The sequence below is a fragment of the Prunus persica genome, chromosome G7 (assembly GCF_000346465.2).
Source record: "Prunus persica cultivar Lovell chromosome G7, Prunus_persica_NCBIv2, whole genome shotgun sequence".
Classification (NCBI taxonomy): domain Eukaryota; kingdom Viridiplantae; phylum Streptophyta; class Magnoliopsida; order Rosales; family Rosaceae; genus Prunus; species Prunus persica.
Window position 1 is genome coordinate 17621558 of NC_034015.1, and position 20780 is coordinate 17642337.

Here is a 20780-nt window from a genome sequence, read left to right on the forward strand (position 1 = left end):
AGTTACCTTCCAATTACACTTGTCACAGCTTGTTCAAGAGAGGCTCCCCGAGGCCTTTGCTTTTTCTCTGAGAATAAATTTCTGTACCTTTCCGGTTGCAGTTTCTGATATATCATCAAAAATTACTGTCCGAGGAGCCATATAATGAGGCAAATTATCAGGGCAGAATTCGATTAGGTTTTTAGCATTCAGATGATCAAATCCCTCCTTCAATTTCACAAATGCACAAGGAGTCTACCCCCAATGGTTATCTGGGCGTGCAACAACTGCAGCCTCAAGAACTGCTGGATGGCTAAACAAAACTGTTTCCACCTCAACTGTACTTATGTTCTCTCCCCCGTATATGATTATATCTTTCAACCGGTCCTTCACTTCGATCAATGTAATTATCTGGATGTTTCACAGCTAGATCCCCGCTCCCCAACCATCCACTCATAACAGTGTTTCCCCTTAACATAATCTCACCCACTGTATTACCATCAGGTGTTACACTTTCCATAGTGACAGGATCTTTTATGTCAACCTCTTCCAAACCAAGATGCTGCACCCCTTGTCGAGCTTTAAGCTTTGATCCTTCAATGGAAGGCAGAGAATCCCACTCTGGTTTCAATGAGCAATAAGTCCCTGGACCATAAGATTCTGTTAGACCATACAATTGATTTACTCCAAACCCCAATTCTTCCATCCTGAAAACGATCTGTGGCATGGGTGGTGAACCACCCGTCATTATTTCCACCTTGCGAGGAAGTGGCCTCCAGTCACTGACCGGTGAATTAACAATCATGTTCAAGACAGTTGGTGCCCCTCCCATGTGTGTGACATTGTATTGAACTATGTTGTCAAATATGTGTTTTGGATTGACTTTCCTGAGGCAGATGTTAGTTCCACCCTGAGCAGCCACCCCCCAAGTGAGGCACCACCCATTGCAGTGAAACATAGACACTGTCCATAGATAAACAGGCATTGAGCCTATTCCATGAAGCAGAACCGTAGACAACGCGTTAAGATAAGCACCCCGGTACTGTAAACAACCCCTTTTGGCCTGGGTGTTGTGCCGGAGGTATAATTTACACTGATAGGATCCCATTCACTCCTTGGCCTTCTTATCTCAAATCCACCATCTCCTGTTTCAAGAAGACTCCCATATTCATAGGTGTTTGAAGTGCATATGGTGGGAGATGTATCAGATGACCCCTCGGAAACAGCAATTAAAACAAGAATAGGTGGTTTTGTATCTGTTTTTTGGGTGAGAAGATCAAGTGTTCCTTGGGCAATTTCAAGTAACTGGTAGTCTACAAAGACGATTCTCGCCTCGGAATGACTCAGCAGCAGGACAGATAACATAGCTGAATCAAGGCGTGCATTTAGTGTCCAAAGAACTGCCCCTGTCATTGGAACTGCAAAATGCAGCTCATGCGTGGCTGGGACATTGGGGGCCAAGGTTGCAGCCTGGTTCAACAATGGAAATGCTCGAACATGAGAACAGGCTTCATCTGCAATATCATTTGACTAATAATGTAACATAATAGATGAGCAAATCAAATAATAAAAAATTTAAGTATGATTTTGAGGTATCTGTTAAGGAAACATGATATTCTGAAATGGGAAAAATATAATATTTTAAACGTATAGCCGTACGGCTATACTCCATAAATATAATGTATAGCCGCGAGGCTATATAGATTATTTTAACAGTATAGCCGCGCGGCTATACCCTTTAAGTAGCATAATATGGTTTTCTCTTTTTTAATTACTTTGATTAGTAGTTATATTTTAATTATTATTTAGTTAATGAATATTATAGGGAAAAATAGAAAAATTAATTACTATTTATTAAGTGATATAATTCATGAAGTTAATTAAAATATTGAATACTAATTATTCACTATAGAAATAATAATTAAAATATAATTACTAATTTAACTAATTAAATAAGGTAAATATATTATTTAAATACTAAAATTAAAAATAAAAAAATTAATTAACCTAAACATTTAAGCTTATATTTATTTTAAATAAATAAATACAAAAACCTTCCCCACGAAATTTCGTCGTCACATGTCTATCCTAGCAAAACTTGTTGTATTCGACCTTTCCTGACGAAATTGTAGTATAGCCGCTTGGCTATACTGTTTAATAAAAATATTTATGAAAAGAGGACCCTCCTAGTTGCATTAGTTTATATTTTATAGATATTAATTTGGTCACTTTATAACATTTTACTATAATTTATTTAAATAAAAATGAAAAAACCTGTATAGCCAAGCAGATATACAAATTCTTTTTTTTAAAAAAAATTAGAAAAAATCAAGTACCGCTCGGCGGCTATACTATTTCTTTTTTTTTTAAAAAAAACTGAGTTCCTTCGGGCGGCTATACTATTTCTTTTTGAAAAATTAAAAAACAATATAGCCTGCTATACTATTTCTTTTAAAAGGTTGAAAAAACCGAGTATCGGGGCCAGGCTATACTGTTTCGTTTTTAAAAATAAAATAAAAGGAGTATAGCTAATAGGCTATTTATTTTGAAAAAAATTGAAAAAACCGAGTATAGCCACGCGGCCATACGATTTCTTTTTTAAAATTCAAAAACAAAGTATAGCCGATCGGCGATATTATTTCTTCAACAAAAAAAAAATTTGGAAAACGGAGTATAGCCTGACGGCTATACTATTTCTCTGAAAAATTTGGAAAAAGCCGAGTATAGCCTCCCGGTTTTACTATTTCTTTACAAAAAGGTTAAAAAAAACAGAGTATAGCCGCGCGGCTATACGATTTCTTCAAAAAAAACATATTATAGCTCGGCGACTATACTATTTCTTTATAATAAAAAATTAGAAAAAAAGTGTATAGCCGCGCGGCTATAAATTTTCTTCGGGAGATTTTTTTTTTAAACTTACTTTATTTTAAAAATATATAACTAGTTTCTTTACTTTTGTTTTTTGGCCAACTTCTTTACTTTAATATATGTAGTTAAGTAATATCTTAGTTTTTTTTAATTACTTTAGTTAGTAATTATGTTTAAATTATTATTTGTTGAGTGAATATTTAAATATTTTACTGATTTAAGGAAATATGACAAAAGGCACCTAATAAGATAAGTTATACTCTGTTCTTTATACACATGCAACACACACAAACAAGGCATACCCTAAGCGCACACAACTGATTGAATTTGGAGCCTGCTTCAGCAGATAACTGATGTTCAATAGCCATCTGCCCGCCCATATCCTGCACTGCACACGATGCCATGTATATATATATATTAGTAGCAGCAATGTTTCGAAAAATGGCTAGGCGGTAGACTGGCGGCAGGCAGGGGCCTAGCGCCTAGAGGAGTAATCGCTGCTTAGGCGGGTGCCTAGGTGTTTATTTTTTTTATAATTATTTTGTATTATAAATTTATGCCAAAATCTTGCAAAATAAAAGGATATATAAATTATAAAGTACTATAATTGATATAAAACATGGCGAAAACCTAGGAGGCGACGGCTCAAAGGAGAGAGAGGCATAAACATCATTATGTCATTAAATCTTCAAGATTCCTACCATAGCTCTTAAAACTATCATCGTTTGCAGTCTTAAACTTTTTTACTTTTTTTTTTTTTTTTTTTTCCCATTTAACTAGGTTAATTGACTTACATTTAAATAATAATTGGTACCATCAACTAGGTTAATCCAATTATCCCTACATTATCCTCCTCGATCTCCATCAACATCACGCACATCCCACTACATGAGGTATAGTGTGTACTATTTCCTGTTTTTCGATATAATTTGCAACAAAAATGCAATGGTAGTGTAGCTTCATTAGAGAACCTTAAGCATAGATAGATGCAAGGGTTTAGCTTGGTATATTTAATTTTTGCCTTGCTTATAATATAAGGAGCCAACAAGTTACCTTCCACTTGTTACAGCTTGTTCAAGAGAGGCTCCCCAAGGCCTTTGCTTTTTCTCTGAGAATAAATTTCTGTATCTTTCCAGTTGCAGTTTTTGGTATATCATCGAGAATTACTGTCCGGGGAGCCATATAATGAGGCAAGTTATCCCGGCAGAATTCGATTAGGTCTTGAGCTTTGAGATGATCAAATCCCTCCTTCAATTTCACAAATGCACAAGGAGTCTGCCCCCAATGGTTATCTGGGCGTGCAACAACTGCAGCCTCAAGAACTGCTGGATGGCTAAAAAAAACTGTTTCCACCTCAACTGTACTTATGTTCTCTCCCCCAGATATGATTATATCTTTCAAGCGGTCCTTCACTTCGATGTAGTTATCGGGATGTTTCACAGCTAAATCCCCACTTCGAAACCATCCACCTCTAAAAGCTTCCTTTGTTGCTTTCAAGTCTTTAAGATAACCACTCATGACAGTGTTTCCCCTGAACATAATCTCACCCATTGTTTTACCATCAGGTGTTACACTTTCCATAGTGACAGGATCTTTTATGTCAACCTCTTCTAAACCAAGATGCTGCACCCCTTGTCGAGCTTTAAGCTTTGATCTTTCGTTGGAAGGCAGAGAATCCCACTCTGGTTTCCATGAGCAATAAGTCCCTGGACCATAAGTTTCTGTTAGACCATACAAGTGATTTACTCCAAACCCCAGTTCTTCCATCTTGAAAAGGATTTGTGGTGGGGGTGGTGAACCACCCGTCATTATTTCCACCTTGCGAGGAAGTGGCCTCTGGTCACTGACCAGTGAATTAACAATCATGTTCAAGACAGTTGGTGCCCCTCCCATGTGTGTGACATTGTATTGAACTATGTTGTCAAATATGTATTTTGGATTGACTTTTCTGAGGCATATGTTAGTGCCACCCTGAGCAGCCACCCCCCAAGTGAGGCACCACCCATTGCAGTGAAACATAGGCACAGTCCATAGATAAACAGGCATTGAGCCTATTCCATGAAGCAGAACCGTAGACAATGCGTTAAGATAAGCGCCCCGGTGACTATAAACAACCCCTTTCGGCCTGGATGTTGTGCCGGAGGTATAATTTACACTGATAGGATCCCATTCACTCCTTGGCCTTCTTATCTCAAATCCACAATTTCCAGTTTCCAGAAGACTTTCATATTCATAGGTGTGTGAAGTGCATATGGTGGGAGATGTGCTAGACGACCCATCAGAGTCAGCAATTAAAACAAGAATAGGTGGTTTTGAATCTGTTTTTTGGGTGAGAAGATCAAGTGCTCCTTGGGCAATTTCAAGTAACTGGTAGTCTACAAAGACGATTTTCGCCTCGGAATGACTCAGCAGGACAGATATCATAGCTGAATCAAGGCGTGCATTTAGTGTACAAAGAACTCCCCCTGCCATTGGAACTGCAAAATGCAGCTCATACATGGCTGGGACATTAGGAGCCAAGGTTGCAACCTGGTTCAACAATGCAAATGCTCAAACATGAAAACAGGCTTCATCCGCAACTTCTTTGACTAATAATTTAACATAATAAATACGAAAATTAAATCAAAATTTTATGTACGATTTTGAGGTATCTGTCAAGAAAACATGATTATTCTGAAATGGGAAAAACTGAAGAAACATGAAACAATTAAGCAGCACAGAAAGCAGTGAATTAAAGAAGCCAAAAAAAAACATGAAGAGAAAAAAACCAACTCACCACATCACCAGGGGAAATTCCCAACTGGGTTAAAGCAGAAGCTAGTTTCAGACAGCGTTCATGAGTTTGAGCCCAGGTATATTTCAGACATCCATAGACCAGTGAGGTCCTGTCTGTGTAGGCCTTTGCAGCTCGCTCCAAGAACACTATTGGAGATAAAGGAACATGGTTGGCTGGGCACCGAACAAGGCCCTCCATAGATTTCCATGACTCTGGCTCAAAATTATTCCCAGAGAAGTGAGAGCAGAAACGATAATAATGAACAACACCAGGACGAAAATGATAAGGACTGATGACAGAAGCCAAGCGAGTGAACGAGTTCTTGACCAAGTGGTTCATGGTCTTGACGGAGATGACAAGGGGATTTCTGAAAATTCTGTGTCTCTATGAATATTGGATAATTGGATTGTCTACGAGAACGTTAGTTGGTCAGAAGAAGTGGTTTGTTAGTACCGATTCCTAGGCTGGTAGCTGACACTGAAAAGATAACTACTAGGGGTAAATTTCATGTTGGTGCCATGCTAATCTTGCCACATATGGTAACAATGTTTATTTTGCTAGACTGGCATGAGGCCAGGCAACATTAGATTTGGTAACAACATTATTTTAGCCGTTAGATGGATGAATTCATTCGTATTCTATTATGATATAGGTTAATTTCGATTTAATGGATAGTGAAAGCATGATGAATTCACCCTATTCTATTATAATTTATAGTATAAATTAATTTGATTCATTCATTGGATTGTGTAAGGTTGATGCACCCTTGATCGATACTTTAGATAAAAAAATTATATTTTATATTGTTTGATTGTTTTTTTTATAAGAGAACCTTATCATGTAGCAAAAGACGTGTGTTTTGGATTTCAAGTTAAAAGTCTCTAGATAGCTGATAAAGACTGCTTGGCCGGATTTGACTAATGGACACGGGATATGGTTATTTTCAATGGAAAGGAGTTATAAATAACTTGGCAACACAAATGGACTTTAATTATATAATATAATATGGGTTCGTTTGGAGAAAAATTTGCATGTAACGGAAATGCCACCGTACTGATATTTCAAACTTATACAAATTACCATATGTTTTAACTTTTCAACATGAAAATGGGTGATATACTTGGAATATTATTATGATATATGGGCATACAAAAAATTCATACTTTTTTAGATATAGAAGCCAATCTTATCACTACATTCTCTCAATAAAGAAATAAATAATAACAACTATTGCATTATTGCTATGCTATGAGAACCAGTTGGACGTTTTAATGTTAGGCCAATTTTCTTCTATTTTATTGGCCCCATGGCTTCAAACATTTATCAGCCCAGCACCTTACCAGCACACTTGATGCAGCAAGCCTAGTGAACCCAACAACAAGAGCCTACGGTCCAACTATAGCCCAGCCCCATTTTGGCGGCCTCCTCAAAAAACCCCAGGCGTAAAATGGGCCAAAGATCAACTACAGCCCAGCCCATTGCAGAAACCCTTCTCTATAAACTCAAAAATTGATGCTGCGACTGCGTGTATGCACAAGTTCAAAAGCCTTTGTTCCTGGTTCATGGTGAATTCAATTTTCAATGTACACAATTGAACCCCAATAAAAAATGGACCAGTGTGTTGGTAAAGTTTATGAACAGAGTAGGAATGAGCATAAACTTGATCAGGATTTTGTATGAAAAAAACACCAGAGATCAGTGTTGTTCATCTTTGAGAATTATTATGAAACAAAATTTGTGAATAATATCTAAAGGCAATCAAAGAATTATGTTAAAAATGTTGGAAAATTTCTGGGGGGTAACACTCCCCCCTTGCCAAATCCAAAAATTCTATGGGATGAACAGTAGTAGCTCGAGAATACCTTCTCTTCTCTGTCATTCTAGGGCAGCAATGACTCCATCAACAACCTCTTGGGTGGTGCTTTGTCCTCCGAGGTCTTTTGTCCTGCATTTACCCTCTAATATGACTCGCGCCACGGCAGTTTCTAGTCGATCAGCAAAGGAAGGAAACTGCAGATGTCTCAACATCATGGCGGATGAGAGAAGCAGGGCCACTGGGTTTGCTTTCTTTTTATCCAATATTTTCTGATTTCCCACGTTCCCTGCAGAAGCGCCTTGCTCGAAAATAGCATGATCAGCCCCAACATTGCCTGCAGGCAAAACACCAGAACCATCATTGTTAATTTCCAACAAGAAACACATTGTTCAAAAATGGATCAGGTTTCTTTTTACCTATAATTTTTCATTTGAAAGGGGCATTGCTGACAGTATTATAAAGAAGACCGTGAATGGAATATAAATCAAACAGTTGAATTGATATACCTCCTGGCATGACACCAGTGCCTCCAGCAATACCAGCTGCTGTATTTGCAACTAGATTACCATAAAGATTTGGTGTAACCTGCAAAATGCAAATCAGCCTGCGTCAGCTGCAAAACTCACTTTGCCTCTTTGATTTATAAAATAAAAACAAAAAACTGAGATAGTTCGACCCAGTAGAATTGTTAAAAGCAACAATCTTTCAAGAAGAGCAAGAAAACTCACACTGCACTGGTTTTAATTTTACTCATCTTCTCAAACTCCCTTACTTTCTACAATTCAATAATTTTTTCCTAAGAATCTAGAAGGTACAATGCTCCAACACAATCAGGTTTTGCTTAACAGAAAGATTACAGCAAAAAGAATTTAACTTCCTAACCAAGGAAATATTCATGGTAATCCATAGTTTTTTCTCTGACGGAATCAAAGCTTCAGGAATCTTCTAACCCTCATAAGAGATGCCTCATCATTTCTGAGGCATCCTAGGCTGCTCAAAAGTGCTCAACCAACAGAAGGTCCAGTCCTACTGTCCCACACAATAATGGTAAGAGATGCAGCATACTTTCTTTATCCAATCTGTACAGTAATAGCCTATCTTTACCATGTGGGGTTCCATTTTTCTAATAATAAACGAACAATTTGCTTATAACGACCAGATTCACTGAATGTAATTGGCATACCATGACATCAAATTGCTCAGGCTTCGAAACAAGTTGCATGCAACAGTTGTCCACAATTATTTCCTTGTAGTCAATCCCAGGATACTTTGTGGCCACCTCACGACAAGACTCTAAGAACAGGCCATCTCCAAGCTTCATAATGTTTGCTTTGTGCACAGCAGTCACCTTCTTTCTGTTGTTTAGGTAAGCGTACTCAAAAGCATATTTAGCAATGCGCTCTGAACAGAACTTTGTGATCACCTAGCAAAAGAGTAGGTATAAGTGACAAAAATATCCCCAACACTATGCAATATGGAGAGGATAACAAGAAACATTCCTTCAAATTGCAAGAAATGTAAGGGAAAAGTTTATAAGCAGAAAAAGAAACCCATCAAACAAAGTGATACTCCTGCTACAATTACTAGATCACTTTCTATAGATTGAATGCTAAAATATCACAAACTCAATCAACATACAACCACTTAACAGCACTTGCAATTGAAGAACAAACATTTCCTGCAATGAACATATCACAATCTTCCATGCATTCGAGAATATTTTGCGTGTCATCCTCACATATGGCCTCACTCCCACGACACGCATGCCGGTCCCAGTGCCATCTAAAAGTGGGTCCCACGTACATGTTGAACAGAGGGAGGTCATATACAACAGTCACATGCAATGGTTCCCATAGTGTGGGACCGCATAGGTCAGTCAGTGCAATCTTTTTTTTTTTTTTGGTCAACAGTCAGTGCAATCTTAACAATGAATTATAAGAGAGAATAATTTCAATCACTACCGTAGGACCATTGCCAAACATGTGTCATGTGTCACATTTTCTCACTTTTTTAAATAAATGCAATCAGAATGTTAAACATAGTTAATTACCATGTACTGAATATGATTACCCTATACTTAACCTTAAACAAATTCAATTCCACATGATTAAACTAGAAAACGACAAAACCCAATCAATAATCAAACAATAAACCAAATAACAACAAAAACCCAAACAGTATTATTCAAACATTAAGAAATCTAAAAATCCAAACAGAATTTGATATATATACCTTAAGGCTTTCAACGACGCCAGGAACAACCTCATGCTCGAGCCCCGAGTACTCGCCCTCCGTATTCTCCCTAATCACAACAATGTCGACGTTCTCATGCTTAGTGACGAGGCCCGGCAGATTGACGCAGTTGACGAGCGAAGCGTAGAGATCGAGCTCTTTCCTCAGCTGCAAATTGAGCGAGCTCACGCCGCCGCCCATGGGCGTCGCGAGCCCTCCCTTCAAGCACACCTTGTTCTTCTTGATCGACTCGATCACCTCGTTTGGAACCTTCGGCATGTCGCCGTGGACCTCGAAGGTCTCGAAGTATACCGGCGCGTGCATTGCGTCCATGACCTGCTCGACGGCGTTGGTCACCAGGGGACCGATGCCGTCTCCGGGAATTAGGGTTACGGCGCGGGGGGCGCCGTCGCCGGGTCGGGGCATGTAGGTGACGGATCGTGTAGGGTTGGCGGGGGCGAGGGTCGGGGTGGTTGGTTTGGTGAGAAGGTGGCGGAGGATGGGTACGGATCTTCGGGCCATGGCGGTTAGGGTCCGATTGGGATTTTGGACTTTTCGGGAGAGTAGGGCTTGTTTGGGGGACCGGTGATTTGATGTTGATGTTCACGCTTATGCGATCCGAGAAGACATTTGCGGAGAAAAGACGCCGAATCAGAAGAGAGAGAGAGAGAGAGAGAGAGAGAGAGAGAGAGACTGACTGGAATGTGAAGATTCTCAAGAACATTAACTTTTTATTTTTATTTATTGAAAATTTTATTGTTTGAGTGAAAGTGATAAAAAGCTTGGTGGGCCAGAAATGGTAAGGACCGTCCAGGGCTCTATGAATGGTGGGCCCCGGTGGGGAACAGTTGGACTGCATGCAGAGCCCACAATTAGAAAAAGCAGCGGCAGAGCAGTGCGCGGGAAAAAGGTGCCATTTTTCCGGAGATTATTTGTTTGACCAAAAAAAAAGGAGGTCGACGAGATTAATAAACATAAAGACATTCCACTTTAAAGCTTTTTAATATGTTAATCAGGGCGTGTTCGTGCGGGTTTCTATGTCATACAACAGATTTAGAGGTCAACAAATTCATATTGTAGTATGGTCAAATAAGTCCGTTGTTTTTCAAAGATTATAAACTTATAGAAACGATTAGAATTTCACCATATGCAGATTACATTTTAAAGAAAGTTAAGTTTTTTATTTAAAAATAAATTGACAATAAAAAAATAACTCAACTTTTTATAAACACGCATACAAGATTCTTTACACGTGAGGATGTAAACCTTACAAATTTCACCATATTTACTAGATGGCTCTACAAATTTGCACCACAGAATTGTTCACCACTACCCTCAATCATTACATATATTATATATATACCTGTAAAAGTTAGGGGTGGGCATTTGAACCGCAAAACCGCAAAACCGAACCAAACCAATCCGGAAAAAACCGAAAAAAACCGTGTTGACCAAAAAAGTCAAAAACCGAGAAAAATCCAAACCGAACCGGTTCAGACCGGTTCCGGTTCCGGTTTTCCATCCTAAGGAACCGGTCCAATCCGAACCGGTCCAATAGAATTAATTTATATATTTTTTAAATATTATATATATTTATATTTGAAATTATATATATTTTCATACCTGTCAAATTTTGATTGGGTGTGTATGCTGCTACCATAGGTAGCGCACACACAGGATTACACCAAATTCAGATTGGGTTTTTTCATTCTTCGTTCTTTCCTCTCCTTCCCATTTAGTTTCATACTCACTCAGCCAGCCGCCAGCCAGCCGCCAGCCACCGATTCCAAACCTCTCTCTCAACCAGCACGTCACAGTCACACCCCTCTCTGCCGCCGCTCTTCTCTTAGCCTCTCAGTCGTTGCATTGCAGGTCAGATTCTCTCTCTATCTCTCTCCTTTTTTTTTTTCTTTCCCCAATTCAATTTTCTGACTCTCTCTGGCATGGCTGTGAAGGCCAGGTTTAGGTCTTCCAAGGGTGGTGCTGGGGTCTTGGAGCGCCCAAAGTTTGACCAATCCCAATTTGACCCTGCTACCCAGCTTGAACAAGGTACCTACTTTATCATTTATCCTTCAACTGTCTTGATTTTTCTCATCTGGGATTTTTGTTTTGTATTCAATAGTTGAGATTTGTTATGAAAAGGGGGAGAAAAACATATTAGAAAACCCAATTGCAATGTAGCATTGTACTGTACTATTCTTCTGCCTTATTTAATGTTGAAATTACAGGAGGAGATATTGGACGACTCAAGGACAAGAGAGGTATTGGGAGTAGGGATAGTTACAGAGTTTTGCTGGTTGATGATGTTCGCCACACTGAGAAATTAGGTAATTTCCTTTTCCTACATATACATGACATTGATATATACAACTCTACCAGACTTTTTTTACTGCAAGACTTAATGTACTCTTTGGTTTGGAAACAGTTTATAATTTAGTAGATTTATTTGGCAAATTTATTAATGCAATTGTTTATTTTTTACAATTGTACTAATCCAATTCAATTTGGCAAATTTTCGAAGTTGGCATTATTCTGCAGAAAATAGAAAACTCTGCAGCCTAGTCTATTTTGGATTTAGTCTTTGACTGGCTTCCTTAACTCGGAATTCGATGAATTTTTGATATGTTGAAGTTTTATATGTCTACGTGTGATCTGGAAATGTTCACACCATTTTGAATCAAAATGGATTTTTAATGATTTCCCAAAGGCATAGTGTTCCTGCCTAAATTGTTTAACAAAACTGAAGTTTCTGTTTTTAATGGAAGTCTTTGATTTTTTTTATTAGTCCAGAGCAGAATCATGATCAGAGGCTTTTCTAAGAGATAGAATTGTCCTAAGAAATGGATATATTGGTTTAACAAACCCAACAAGTGGAAGTGGGTTGTAAATCAAAGTGTTAATGTGAGTATGTTGATCCTTTGATTTTTTTTATGTAGATATTATGAGTTCATCCACACCTAGCACCATAGCTCCAACTACTTTTCAATGTTAGGAGGAATTTAATTTGGGTTGTAATGTATATTTGGTTGAATTTGGGTTGTATTTGGCTAGTAATTTATTTTGGAACTTATTTTGTTGAAGTTTGATTTAATTTGGGTTGTAATTTATATGTTGAAGTTGGATTGAATTTGGATTGTATTTTTGTTGAAGTTGGATTCATTTTGATGATGTTGAAGTTGGATTGAATTTTTGTTGAAGTTGGATTCATTTGAATTTGGATTGTATTTTTGTTGAAGTTGGATTCATTTTGATGATGTTGAAGTTGGATTGAATTTTTGTTTAAGTTGGATTCATTTGAATTTGGATTGTATTTTTGTTGAAGTTGGATTCATTTTGATGTGTTGAAAGCTTGATGGAACCTCAAATTTGGGGTATGTTAGTATATAAATACATTTTGGGCAGATTTGTTAAATTTTAAATTATAAAAAAAAAAAAAAAAAAAAAAAACCGGAACCGCAGGAACCGAACCGGAACCGGACAGGTCTGGTTTGGTTCGGATTTCTGTATGGATGTTGAGCAGAACCGGTCCAAACCGAACCGGTCTGCACTATCGGATCAGGTTCTATTTTTTCCCCGAAACCGATCCAAACCGAACCGTGCCCAGCCCTAGTAAAAGTTGTGTTTTTTTATAAAAAAAAAATGAAAGCTACTCAGTTCACTTTTGTTTTAAATATTAAATTGAAGGCAGGACCATTGCCTATGTTCTATTTTGGTCAAGCTCTGGTTGAGATTCTTCTTGGTCATAGAAATCTTCAATATTTGTCCACTTACAATAATATAATATGAACCCTCCATTTCTTCTCTCTCTCTCTCTCTCTCTCTCTCTCTGTATATCTAAAGTTATTGTTGTTTTTTTTACTGCTCCCTGGATATTGTTTCATTGGCATACAATTGTTGGAGAAATGAACCCATCAACCCAACAAATGGAAAAAGTGTGAGTCGGATGTGCATCAGCTAACGTGTAATTTTCTAATGAATCCCAGATGCCAAAGATGCCATTGTCTTCTTGTAATAATCCTAGATGTCTTGAATAAAATTCTGAATGATTGGAAGAGCAATGATTAGTTATACAATATGGTTGGAGTTGGGAGGGAAGGGAAAGGCCATACAAAAATGAATGGAGGAATGTCTCTGGCCGAGTACATGACCACATTCAATCTCAAATGTCCCAATCCAATCCTCCTATCATACGGGTGGCTTTTTTCTTTTTGTGGGCTTTCATTTCACGTGCCTACAGTAACACTAGTAAAGTAACTCACTAAGTCACTTGCACCTTCCTCATCTCCTTTGTCAGCTTCTGCACCCTTTGCGGCGAAGGACACTTTATCCGTGCGCACTTGCGGTGCTCATTTTGGATGGAGCAAAATTCATGAGGCGATGGCAAGTCTGGTTATGATTATTAAGAGACTGATTAACCCCTTAATTTATAATTAGATAGATGATACATTAGCAGCAAATGTATCATATGTCTATTAATTATAGTCAAATGTGCAACAATGCTAATTTTGATGTTCAAATTTCATCACGCTTCTTTGGTTTATTGGTTAGGATGGATTTTTCATACAAGTAATAATCAAAGGGTTTAATAAATTGGTGTGCTTTCTAAAAGTTAGTGCGTAAAATACAAAAATAATGCATCGAGTTGTGATTAATCTATAACTTAATAAAATATAATAAATTTATTCATCGATCAAACAGCTACAAATTATATTCGAATACAATACGAATTGCTATTCCGAATAAATTTCATGAATCATTAATTTTTAACATAAAATAAAAAATCATAACACCATGCTGGGATAACATGCACGTCCCATCGAGTTACATATGTCGTAGACGTATTTTGTCTTAAGTTGTTCGACCCACCTCAATCAATTTTAGAAAAGCATTGTTGATCAATGAATGCATAAGATAGAGACGATATGCATAAGACCCCCCTCTCATTCCTTCCATTATTGAAGCAGTAAACGTACATTTAACATGATCATGCGATGTCTTCCTAATTGCATTAGCTGATGAGCAGGTAGCTTGTCCTAATTAAACAGGGATGAAGTCAATCAGGTTAATTAAGTGGGTTAAGAGAGATCGACTTAAGTCTAACTCATATACCTGAGTTAGCTCCATGAGTTTATATACCATTTAGGAATGTTTCTACCAAACGTTGTTAGAAGTATTTTAGGTCTATAATGTAGTTAAGTTTTCTTAAACTAAATGTGAACTTGTATCATTTCTCCAAATTGAATTCACTAAACTAAATTTAGCAATCCTACAAATGAAAGAGTAATATGGAAGCGACGCATATGTGGTATTCAACTTTTCATACCTAAAGTTAGAAAATCCTTGAATAAATAAGTTGATAAAATTTCCAACAAAAAATTTTCGTGCATTAGAATGAATTGTCTCCAAACTACTATTTAAAGCCAAGTAGGCTAAGCTACTTTTAACTAGATATTGACAAGAGTAATTGATGATTGACTTATTGTATTTGCTGATTTCAGTAAAAAAATTCATCATTCTATTCTTCTCAACGAGCTCCTCTCTTATTGAGTTTTCGATTGTCTCGAAGTTCAACCATGTCGTTGATTCAATGAATCTCCCGCGTCATCATATTCGTCTCAACGAGTCCTTCCTTCATTGGGATTTCGTTTGTCTTCAAGTTCAATCATGTCCTCAAATCGATGCATCTCCTACTTTAAAGAGTTTAGCTTTAATGTTGTTTTTATGTTATTGATGCTTGGTTTATCCAAGCCCCACTTGGTTGGAGAAACACCTTATTGTCTAGATGTTATTCATATAACCCTGGTATTTGTACTGGCCCTTGAAACTACTAGCCATTTGCGGCTAGATTACTAACACAACTTCCTCCTGATAAGAAAAAGCTTTACAAAACATAATTTGTCACACAGCGTTGACTCTTATCTACTAAAAGGAAAAATGGATTCACTATGTTTATTCATGAATCATGACCATGGTGTTAACATATGGTTTACAAAAATACAAAGGGGTGATACACCATTGTTCCATTTCCAAAACATTTAATCAATAAACCTGAGCAATAATAACAAATAACAAATAATAATAATAATTACACGAATTTTTACGCAATAAAAAAGACGAAACAGCAGGGGAGGCAAAAAAAGCGTACCAAAATCAGAGCCAGAGGCTTTTAAAAAGGAGAAGAAAACCCAACTCATGATATGAACCATCCGTTCGAAGAAAATCACAATTATCAAAATCGCTCGCAGAGTCGCAGCCGCGTCTCTATCTTCATCCCAGCCACGACAATTTTCTCGCCAAAAATATTGAAAAAAAGGAAACAAACGCGAAGCGAAACGCAGCAATTTCGTCACCTCCGCCACACCAAAGCCACACTCTGCGACACACAGGAACCCATACCACCACCACCGCCTTTTCTCTCTCTCTCTCTCTCTCCCCATGCTTCTCGTTATTTATGAGGCTCTCTTTCCCAATCGAGTGATTGTGATTCAGTAAATCCCTAGCTAGCGAAGCTTCATTTTCAACCTCTCATGGCCTGCGTCAGTGATGAGAGCTGGGTCGCGCTCCCCAAAATGCTCTCGGAACGCTTGGCTCTGAGACAAGAAGACCGCCACGACGACGAGCAGCCCAGCTTTTTCGGGTCCGAGTCCACCGCGCACCGGTTAGAGAAGGTTTTTCCTGTGTACGCATTGGGGATTCCGAAACCCGACTCCGACCCGGTTAAGCCGGCTTCGGTTTCGGGCGACCCGATATGGGATGCCGTCAGGGAAGAGGCCAAGTTGGAGGTACAAAGCAAATTTTAACGAGGGATTTCTGGTTCTTTAGTTAGTTGAACTTTGGTGCTCTGAATATTAATATTTTTTTTTAAATTTTAAAAATTTTTGTTAAATGGTTGAAAATAGTTGTTTTCAGCAACCAGAATAAGTGTATTTTTGGTAATGAAAAAGTCCGGGAAGTTTTGCAAGTGAGGAAGTATGAAGCTTTAAGTTATTTTAGGCAACAAAATTTGCTGCAATTATTAACAAAAATCCCATCGATCTTTTTCTTTGGCGGGTTTTACAGAGGCTAATGATTTTAATTGTTTTTGACACTGCAGGCAGAAAAGGAGCCAATTTTGAGTAGCTTCTTGTACGCGAGCATCTTGGCGCATGATTGTTTAGAGCAGGCGTTGGGCTTTGTTCTTGCCAATAGACTGCAAAACCCGACTCTTTTGGCAACCCAGCTGATGGATATATTTTATGATGTGATGATGCATGACAGAGATATTCAACGTTCTGTTCGCTTAGACGTGCAGGTAACTTAAAGTTTGTGTTGAGAATATAGTTTTGACTTTGTTTATGCCTCGTAACTGATGGAAACTGTGTTCTATTGTTTTGAACTTGTTTCCTCAGGCATTTAAAGACCGTGATCCAGCTTGCTTGTCTTATTGTTCTGCCCTATTGTATCTTAAGGTGTTCTGCTCTTAGTTTCCTTATCAGTTTTCTTTCACTCTCTTGTTATAGATGTACAAGAGTGCATAAGTGATGTTGTGACTTTACTTTTGCAGGGTTACCATTCTTTGCAAGTGCATCGAGTAGCTCATTCCTTGTGGAGTCAAGGACGCAAGGTTTTGGCCTTGGCATTACAAAGCCGAATTAGTGAGGTATTTTCATTTTCAGTTGATGCTCGATGACCATTACTACCTGTTTTATAGGTTTGTGCTTTTCTGTTCTCCTTCTAATCTTATAACCATTTTATCCTAGGTCTTTGGAGTGGACATTCACCCAGGTATTTTCATTTCTGCACTGCTATCGGTAGACATGATAATATTGAGTTTTATAAGAACAATGGTGGAATATTTTAAACATATAATCGATGTGATTTTGGAAACTTCTGACATGGTCCTCCCAACACGAAAGATTTTGCTTCTCATTGACATAGAGTATCACTGGATCACTTGCTATTGTGTCATTCATTAGCATAATTTAATCCAAATGATAAAAAATAATTAAAGCAAGTAAATAAACATATTAATTCTTTTATTGTTTTTAGCACTTGCTTATGGAACAAAGAACATGTTCAAGCAAGTGAAAGGTTTGGTCAAATCTAGAGTAATTGAAGATTTATGTACAACACTTGATTTGTTTGTTGAAACCATTGCTCTCAGTAGAATTTGTGTCTATAGGAGATAGGGAAGGACCTCTGGCTATAATGTAAAACCAACATTTGATATAATTTCTCTTTGATGGTTTTTCTAAAGCTGCAAAAATTGGAGAGGGAATACTGCTGGATCATGGTACAGGTGTGGTTATTGGTGAAACTGCTGTTGTAGGAAACAGAGTTTCATTGATGCATGTAAGTTCATTCCATAATTCTCTTTTGTTCTAACTCCTGGGTTCACTTCTGTTGTGTTGATAAGTAATTGTTGATGACAAAGAACTATGTGTGCTGCACTTTATTGACAGGGTGTAACTTTGGGGGGAACTGGGAAGGAAATTGGTGATCGTCACCCAAAAGTAGGTGATGGTGCACTAATTGGAGCCAGTGCAACAATACTCGGGAATATAAAAATAGGTCAAGGAGCAATGATAGCTGCTGGTTCCCTTGTGTTGAAAAATGTCCCTCCACGCAGGTAGAAAGTAGCTCCTGATTTTCAGTATAGTAATGATTCTTGATATGTACTCTTAGGAAAGTGACATTTCTTTCTCTGGTTCTCAAGCATGGTGGCAGGAATACCAGCAAAGGTGATTGGATATGTAGATGAAAAAGATCCTTCGTTAACAATGAAGCATGGTATGTCATATGAGCAGGGCCTACAAATAAAAAATGTTCGCATTCCGCTGAGGTCTTGCATTTGTTTTATCCATTTGATTTAGAACTAGGATATTGAGATCAAGACCAGAAAGTTGTAAGGAAATCACATATCCATTAGGGATTGAAGTAAAGTTATATGCTACAGGCAGGCAACTTCACATTCTATAGTACCATGGGTTGAATGTCCTCTGTTCATCTTGTTTTTTTAAATTAAGATTAGTCTTTGCTTGGTTCAATTATATTATCATGTCTTACATTTAGGTTTGTTGTGAATCTGCAGATGCCTCCAAAGAGTTTTTCGAACATGTAGCTGTTCAGTGTAGAGATACAAGATCTGCTGGTTAGTGTGTTTTTTTGGTAATTTTTTTTATTCCAAATGTTTCTCAAGAAACTGTTTCCAGAGCTTTATTTGAGCTTTGTCCTTGAAGATCTGCTACTTGTTTTCAGGAGGTCACAGTTCAGAACGAACTCATAGGAGCACTTAAAGAGATGTAGCTAGGCATAGATCTCCGCCACTACTAAATTGCCAATGTGAAGGCACTTTGTGGTGTTTGGAGAGGAAAGTGACTTATTGTATCAGCCTGTCTTATACAATTTCATTAACCACGTCCACTCTCTGCTATCCATGCTGATGTTGAGGTTCTCATACCAGTTGTTTAAAGAACAGGAGATGTTAAGCTTAGTACCTGATTTCTTCTCTTTCTACCCCCCATAACAAATTGGGAGAAGAACCAGCAGCAAATTTCTTTAGAAGTAGCCGTGACCCAGAAAGAATGAGCCCATGAATCAGATGGGGAGAAGTTGAAGCTGGTTGGGGATCCACCTTAGTTTTTCATTTTATGCCCGTGTAAGTTATAATCAAACTGAACTGCATTGAAACATTGAATGCATCAGATTTTAAAAAAAAAGTTGATAGGAGTTTTGGGTCATTTTATTTGAGCCTGTTGGTGGGTGACCAATGTACTCCTTTTCATATTTAATGCATACTTTTTGCTAGAAGCAGATGTGATTTACGTCAAGTTCAATGGAGCCAGCAGAAAATAATGAGTTTTGTATTCACACTCGAAAATTAATTTTCATACCCAAATTCATAATTTATATTTTTAGAAGAATGTGTTCTTTAAAATTATTTAATTTTCATTTTTTAAAAAAGAATGTGGAAAATAGCCTAGATTTATGGACCATATATCTTAAGTTCGAAACAACATGGCATCTTAATTGTGTGTGTGTGAAATCCTCCTCATCTTTGGTTTGTACTCTAAAAAAGAAAAAAAAAGTGTTCTTTAAAATTAATTAATTTAAAGAAAATTAAAGAAAAGCCAGCAACACTGTCCTAATAAGAGGTATGGGCTCTAGGCCTGCAAATTTTGAGAGTTTGGGCTTCACAAGAAAAGTTCAGTTAAGATTCCCACCCAAATTTGGGCTCTACTCTTTTGTTACTAAAAAGCCCTTCTCAAATTTAAGTAATTACGGCTCTTATGACGGAGGCATCGGCCCCGTCCTCCCGCTCCACCGTTGGAGATATAGACAAACAGCAGATGCACGTCCGTGTCAAAAACGGCGACGTTTACCATTCTCAGTCCCGCCCTGTGTCTGCGACTCTCACTTCTGTGTGTTTGGCTAAGCGTTAGACTCAGACTTCCAGCCGAGCAACACCAGGGCGGGATTTCAATTTTCTGGATAGATCTTCAATTCTCCATCTCCCAAAACGGTACCGTCTGGTTGTTGCTTCGAATTTCAGCAGCGTTGATTTCACTGAATTGGCTTGTTTGGTTTGGGATCTGAGATTCTGATGACATCCACACAGCATTGATACGCACCGTTTTGATTGTCGTGTTTGTCTCTCTCAGGTTGAAACTTGAAACCAAGCGTTAACAATGTCGACGGAGGTTGAGGCTCAAATGGAAGAGAAATCGAAGCCGCAGAAGCACGGAGGCAATGGCAATGGAGATCTCGCGTTGGAGAATGGCGGCCAGGGCTCGAGCGATGCTCATGATCAGCTTGTTCAGATGGTCATGGAGCTCAAATTGCAGAACGAATTCCTGAAGTCTCAGTTCGAAGGATTTCAGAATTTCCAACAAACAGAGCCGAGTGAGACGGAAGGCGGTAAATCTGAAGAGGTGGAGCAACTGCGTCAAACGATTGAATCGTTGAATGTGGAGCTTTTGGAAGAGAAACAAACACGAGCTGCAGCTGAAGTGGCTTTGAAGCATCTTCAGGAAGCACACTCGGAAGCAGATTCTAAAGCTCAAGAGCTCTCTGCGAAGCTCGCTGAAGGTCTGATTATGTCTCTGCATTGGTAAATTTGTTGTTTCTGTT

The 20780-nt window shown here is 38.1% G+C and overlaps 5 protein-coding genes and 1 pseudogene across 8 annotated transcripts in view; 3 read left to right on the forward strand and 3 right to left on the reverse strand.

Moving 5' to 3' along the window:
- On the reverse strand, positions 8–3227 carry LOC18770483 (annotated as a pseudogene).
- Positions 3044–6053, reverse strand: LOC18771859 (probable acyl-activating enzyme 2). Of its 3 annotated transcripts, none has more exons than XM_020569277.1 (3): positions 5624–6053; positions 3901–5376; positions 3044–3230 (listed from the first exon to the last, which is right to left on the reverse strand). In XM_020569277.1, exons 1-2 carry the CDS (start codon positions 5960–5962, stop codon positions 3922–3924), a joined length of 1794 nt encoding a protein of 597 aa, XP_020424866.1. In that variant the 5' UTR covers positions 5963–6053; the 3' UTR covers positions 3044–3230; positions 3901–3921. The 3 variants fall into 3 exon arrangements, with proteins under 3 accessions (XP_020424866.1, XP_020424865.1, XP_007201990.2); XM_020569276.1 differs by having other exon boundaries at positions 3044–3235; XM_007201928.2 differs by lacking the exon at positions 3044–3230 and having other exon boundaries at positions 3508–5376.
- Positions 6763–10557, reverse strand: LOC18769077 (isocitrate dehydrogenase [NAD] regulatory subunit 1, mitochondrial). Its single transcript, XM_007204313.2, has 5 exons — positions 9672–10557; positions 8623–8862; positions 7946–8024; positions 7486–7773; positions 6763–7178 (listed from the first exon to the last, which is right to left on the reverse strand). The coding sequence occupies exons 1-4, from the start codon at positions 10191–10193 to the stop codon at positions 7499–7501; spliced, it is 1116 nt and encodes a 371-aa protein (XP_007204375.1). The 5' UTR covers positions 10194–10557; the 3' UTR covers positions 6763–7178; positions 7486–7498.
- LOC109950412 lies at positions 10192–12796 on the forward strand. Its single transcript, XM_020569025.1, has 5 exons — positions 10192–10256; positions 11349–11543; positions 11632–11720; positions 11900–11998; positions 12608–12796. The coding sequence occupies exons 1-5, from the start codon at positions 10192–10194 to the stop codon at positions 12661–12663; spliced, it is 504 nt and encodes a 167-aa protein (XP_020424614.1). The 3' UTR covers positions 12664–12796.
- Positions 15665–19520, forward strand: LOC18771390 (serine acetyltransferase 2). Its single transcript, XM_007204081.2, has 10 exons — positions 15665–16453; positions 16765–16962; positions 17060–17119; positions 17215–17310; positions 17411–17435; positions 17908–18002; positions 18113–18279; positions 18367–18440; positions 18742–18801; positions 18909–19520. Exons 1-10 carry the CDS (start codon positions 16199–16201, stop codon positions 18944–18946), a joined length of 1068 nt encoding a protein of 355 aa, XP_007204143.2. The 5' UTR covers positions 15665–16198; the 3' UTR covers positions 18947–19520.
- The window catches only part of LOC18771169 (protein GRIP), a 36783-nt gene continuing 35940 nt past the window's right edge, over positions 19938–20780 (forward strand). The window contains exons 1-2 of one of the 2 annotated variants that reach the window (XM_007204207.2): positions 19944–20172; positions 20312–20738. In XM_007204207.2, coding sequence (XP_007204269.1) covers positions 20339–20738 — 400 coding nt within the window. In that variant the 5' untranslated portion in view covers positions 19944–20172; positions 20312–20338. Of the gene's footprint in view, positions 20739–20780 lie in introns of both variants that reach the window. The other variant, XM_020568097.1, reaches the window with a different exon arrangement.